Raw genomic sequence first — 4,076 nt, forward strand, 5'->3', positions numbered from 1 at the left:
GGCTCCACGGGAAAGGCTGCGAGAGTCCGGCTGTGCCACGCCGCCGGGGCCCAACGTGCACCCTGGGGCGCGGGGAGCTGCAGCACCTGGATTCGGCCGGCGCCCGCGCCCGGGGGTGCAGGGAGGTGCCGGGCAGGGGGTGCGGGCGGGTGCACGCTGATTGACGGTGCGCGGGCGAGCGTGGGAGCCCTCGCGTGGGCCCGGCGCCGGCGCTGCGTCAGGGAGGGGTAAATTTAGCACCCGCTCACGGGGACGTCACGCGGTGCACGATGCGGGGGGGGGACCCGCGGGGCCGGGGCGCGGGAGGGCCCTGCCAGCGCTGCTGCCCCCGGGGGCCATCGCAGCGCTCCGGGYGGACCCTTGGCTCCCGGGCTGCCTCCCTGCACGCGCCAGGGCTCGGTGCTGAGCGCGGCGCAGGGCGGGCGCCGTGCCGGCCCCGCGCGGAGGGGGCGCACAGTGAGCCCCTGGCCCCCGCGGCGCGGCGGCGAGCCCGTCTGAGCAGCGCTCTCCCCGCGCCCCCGGCCCCAGGCATGGACTTCCACAAGGAGCTGCACCGCATCGAGGCCAAGGAGGGGCTGCGGGGCCGGAAGCTGCAGAAGGCGCTGGAGAGCTTCGCCTGGAACATCACCGTGCTGAAGGTGAGCGGGACGCGGGCAGCGCGGGCCGAAGGGTCGTCCGTGAGCCGGCTGGGAACCGGCGCCTCGGCCTCGCCCCCCGGCTCGCAGGCACAGGCTGACGGTGCGGCACAGCGCCCGGGGGGGACACGGCCGCGAGCGCTGCCGAGGCGGCCGTCGGGTTGCAGCCGTCGGGTTCCCGCCGTCCTGTGCTGGCGGCGCGGGATGTGCCCGCGGGACCGCGGCTGCGCCAGCGGGGCGGCCGCCGCGCGGGCCCGGAACCAGCCCCGCGGGAGGCTGCCGCGGCACCGCGCGGCCGGGCGCTGCCGTCCCTGGAGCCCTCCTGACGCCCGTCTCCGCTCGGCCGCAGGGCCAGGCGGACCTGCTCAAGCACGCCAAGGCGGAGGCGCTGGACAACCTGTGGCAGATCCACAACGCGGGGCAGTCCTGCGGCATCGGCAGGAACGGCTCGGCCTCGCCCGACGCCTCCCGGCTGCRCGCCCCGCTGGAGCCCATCCCCGAGACGGAAGGAGGCAGCGACGCAGCGTCGTGCTGACCCCGGCGTGGGGCTCCGGGGCCTGGACCCAGCGCTCCCGCAGCACGGCATCACCCGTGGCCCCCGGCCCGGGGACACCGGCCTGCCCGCTGGCATTTGGGGACGCGTGGGCAGGGCTCCGCCGTGCCCATGGGCGGCCGAAGGGCTGCAGCGGGGCCGGCACAGCGGTGAAGCCTCGTGGGGACCGGCTCTGGGCCCCAAGCAGGGAGTTCAGGGAAGGACGTCCCTGCTCCCGTCTGTCCTGGTCCCCACAAGCTCCTTCCACGTCCGTTTCCGGAGGGATCGYGCGGCTGCAGGGCCGGCTGGAGCTGCTGGCACCGCAATGGCCGTGGGCGTGTGCCCCTGAGCCCGCTGTGCCCGACCTGCCGGCCCCACGGGAAGATCAGCCCCACCTCTGGACTCAGGTTTGCTGGTTTTGCCTTTGTAAGCTCCGGGGAAAACCCGCCTGGCTGGTACCATCCTGGCCCTCGACAGCCGATCCCCCTGCCCTCGCCATGGGGCARCAGGTCGAGTCCCCCGCGGAGTCCCCAGGGCCTGGCTGTGCAGAGGGCTGTGCCGGCACCCGGGGAGCAGATGTAGCTTTTGGCATCAGGGAAAATGCCCTGGATTTGCCCCCAGGRTGAGAGAGTCCGGGCATAGGCCACGAGTGAGGGGCGATCAGGGGTCAGACTGGGCAGCGCGAGACCCGCGTTGGTGCCCTGCTGCTCCATCCCCTGAGCCCGGCGCGGGGGGCCGAGGGCCGGCACGGGGCCCCCGAAGAGTGGGGAGGGGGCACTGCCGGCGCGGGGGGCCGTGCCGGCTCGGGCGTGCGTCGCGGAGCCACGCGGCCCCGTCTGCGCTTTGTTTGGGAGCGGTAATTAGCCTAACGGGGCCTGAGCAACGAGCCGGGGAGATGCTGTCGCCTGGGGCCGGGCAGCCGGGAGAGGACCCGCTGCGTCCTGCCGGCGCTGACCTTCCGGCCGCTTTGTGCCCGCCCGGCCGCTGCTTCCTTAGGCAATTACGGCCTCATTAGCGCCGGGCTCCGCGGCCGCCGGCGTCCCGCGCCGCAAATGAGGGGAAAGGCCTGGCCGGTCTCCGAGCTACGGGAACGAAGCGCGCGCGTCTCCCGGAGACCGGCCCCGCTCCCGCCCGGCCCCGCCGCTTCCCGGGGTATTTTTGGCAGCGCTATTGTGCTGGGCCCCGCCGCGGCCGGGGGGCGGCTGGGGGGCGGCCCCCTATAAAGCGCCGCGGCCGGGGCGAGCGGCTCAGGGTGGCTCTGCTCGTCGGCTCCCAGCTGGTCATGCCCAAGCGCCGCTCGGCCACCTGAAGACACCCAGGAACGATGGAGGCACCCAACACCAAGGTGGGGACGAGCGGGGGGCGAGCCCCTGGTGGGAGAGCCGGGAGGGAGGCGATGCCGGGGAGGCTGCGGCGCGGGCAGGGACCCGGGGCCCGGCCCCGCGGGGGGCACGGTGCACGGCGCTGTGCCACGGGCTGGGCACGGAGGCTCTCGCTGCACGTCCCGCCGTGACCTGCCGTGAGGGAGGACGTTTGCTGCCTCGCGCCGGAGCAGGGCRCGTGTCGCGGCGAGGACACCTGCGGCTTGTCCCTGCGGTGGGAAGGAAATGCGGTCGGAGCGTGAACGGGACCTTCGTCCGTGGGGCTGGCCGGGGAGCGGGGAGCAGGACTGCAGGGTTCCCCCGTCCCTGGAGGGTGCAGGGCTGCCGGCACCACAAGCGCTGGAGGGGGATGCCCCAGGGCTGTTCTCCAGAGAGCTTTTTCCTGGGGCAGCGAGGCAGCAGAGATGGGAGGCCAGGACGTGCCGTGAGCCCTGTCCCCTCCTGTGTCCCCAAGCCCGGCCCCGTGCTGCAGCGGCTCCATCCCCGTTGGAGCTGGGATGCCCCGGCAGCGTGGCCTGGCTGGCCGTGCTGGAGAAGCAGGGTGGTGCCTCAGGGCCGAGCGGCCCTGTCTCTCCAGCTGTCCCTGTGCTCACGCCGGCCCGTTGCTCCGGCAGCTCCAGAGAGCCACTTGCCTCTTGTTCCTGCTCTTGCTCTGCTCCCTGGCCGCTGCCCGGCAGAACGTGCCCGAGTGCTGCCGGCAGAAGACCTGCTCCTGCCGCATCTACGACCTCCTGCACGGCATGGGCAATCACGCCGCCGGCATCCTCACGCTGGGCAAGAGGAAGAGCGTCCCGCCGGCCTTCCAGAGCAGGCTCTACCGCCTGCTGCATGGCTCCGGCAACCACGCTGCRGGCATCCTCACCATGGGCAAGCGAGGGGAGCACCCCGGTGCCACCTGCCACGACACCTGGGGCTGCCCCTCGGGCACGGACATCCCGCCAACGCCAGCCCTGAGCCCCTCCGACACCGGCCCTGGGCAGTGCCAGGGACAGTCGGGGAAGGACCTGACCAAGAGTCAGGCCCCRGGACCTGCTAAGAGCCTTTACTGAGATGGCTGGGGGGGGATCAGAGAGGGGACCTCGGCTGGGGGACAGCCCCTGGGGCCTCGCACCCCGGAGCTTGATGTAAATAGCACTTTTAAATACCTCCTCATGGCCCTGGCCAAGCCTGCTCAGGGCACTGCGGGCACCGCTGGCCTTTTACAATAAATGGTAGCCTGACGTTAGCGCCTTTGCCTCGTCTCTGGGAATGGGGCTGGGGGCAGCTCGGGGCTCTGCCAGGGTCTGCGCCAGGGCAGCCGGCGAGGCTGGTGTCTGCTCACTGTGCCGGGAGGCGRGTGGTGCTGCTGCGTTTCCAGCCCTGGCCCCTCTTGCCTTGGCGAGGCGGGGAAGGGAGCCTGCGGGAGCCCCAGGGGCYGCGGAGCAGGGCTTGGGGGCGCAGCCGGCCCCCCGCGCAGAGGGTTCCCCGCTCGTGGGGTTGCCCCGGCTGCCCCGCGCCTCCCCTGCCCGCCGCGGGCCCGGGCGGTGC

General features: G+C 73.6%; 2 protein-coding genes across 2 annotated transcripts in view; both read left to right on the forward strand.

Moving 5' to 3' along the window:
• LOC146592779 (inactive phospholipase C-like protein 2) overlaps positions 1-1,170 on the forward strand; it is a 5,470-nt gene extending 4,300 nt beyond the window's left edge. Inside the window, exons 3-4 of the mRNA XM_085310383.1 lie at positions 500-638; positions 985-1,170. Coding sequence (XP_085166509.1) covers positions 500-638; positions 985-1,170 — 325 coding nt within the window. The remainder of the gene's footprint in view (positions 1-499; positions 639-984) is intronic.
• Positions 1,171-1,184: 14 nt separating this feature from the next.
• HCRT (hypocretin neuropeptide precursor) lies at positions 1,185-3,770 on the forward strand. Its single transcript, XM_085310382.1, has one exon. It carries the CDS (start codon positions 3,047-3,049, stop codon positions 3,596-3,598), a length of 552 nt encoding a protein of 183 aa, XP_085166508.1. The 5' UTR covers positions 1,185-3,046; the 3' UTR covers positions 3,599-3,770.
• The last annotated feature ends 306 nt before the right edge of the window (positions 3,771-4,076 follow it).

The sequence above is a fragment of the Rhea americana genome, unplaced genomic scaffold, assembly GCF_003343005.1.
Source record: "Rhea americana isolate MKP2758 unplaced genomic scaffold, rheAme1 scaffold_319, whole genome shotgun sequence".
Lineage (NCBI taxonomy): Eukaryota > Metazoa > Chordata > Aves > Rheiformes > Rheidae > Rhea > Rhea americana.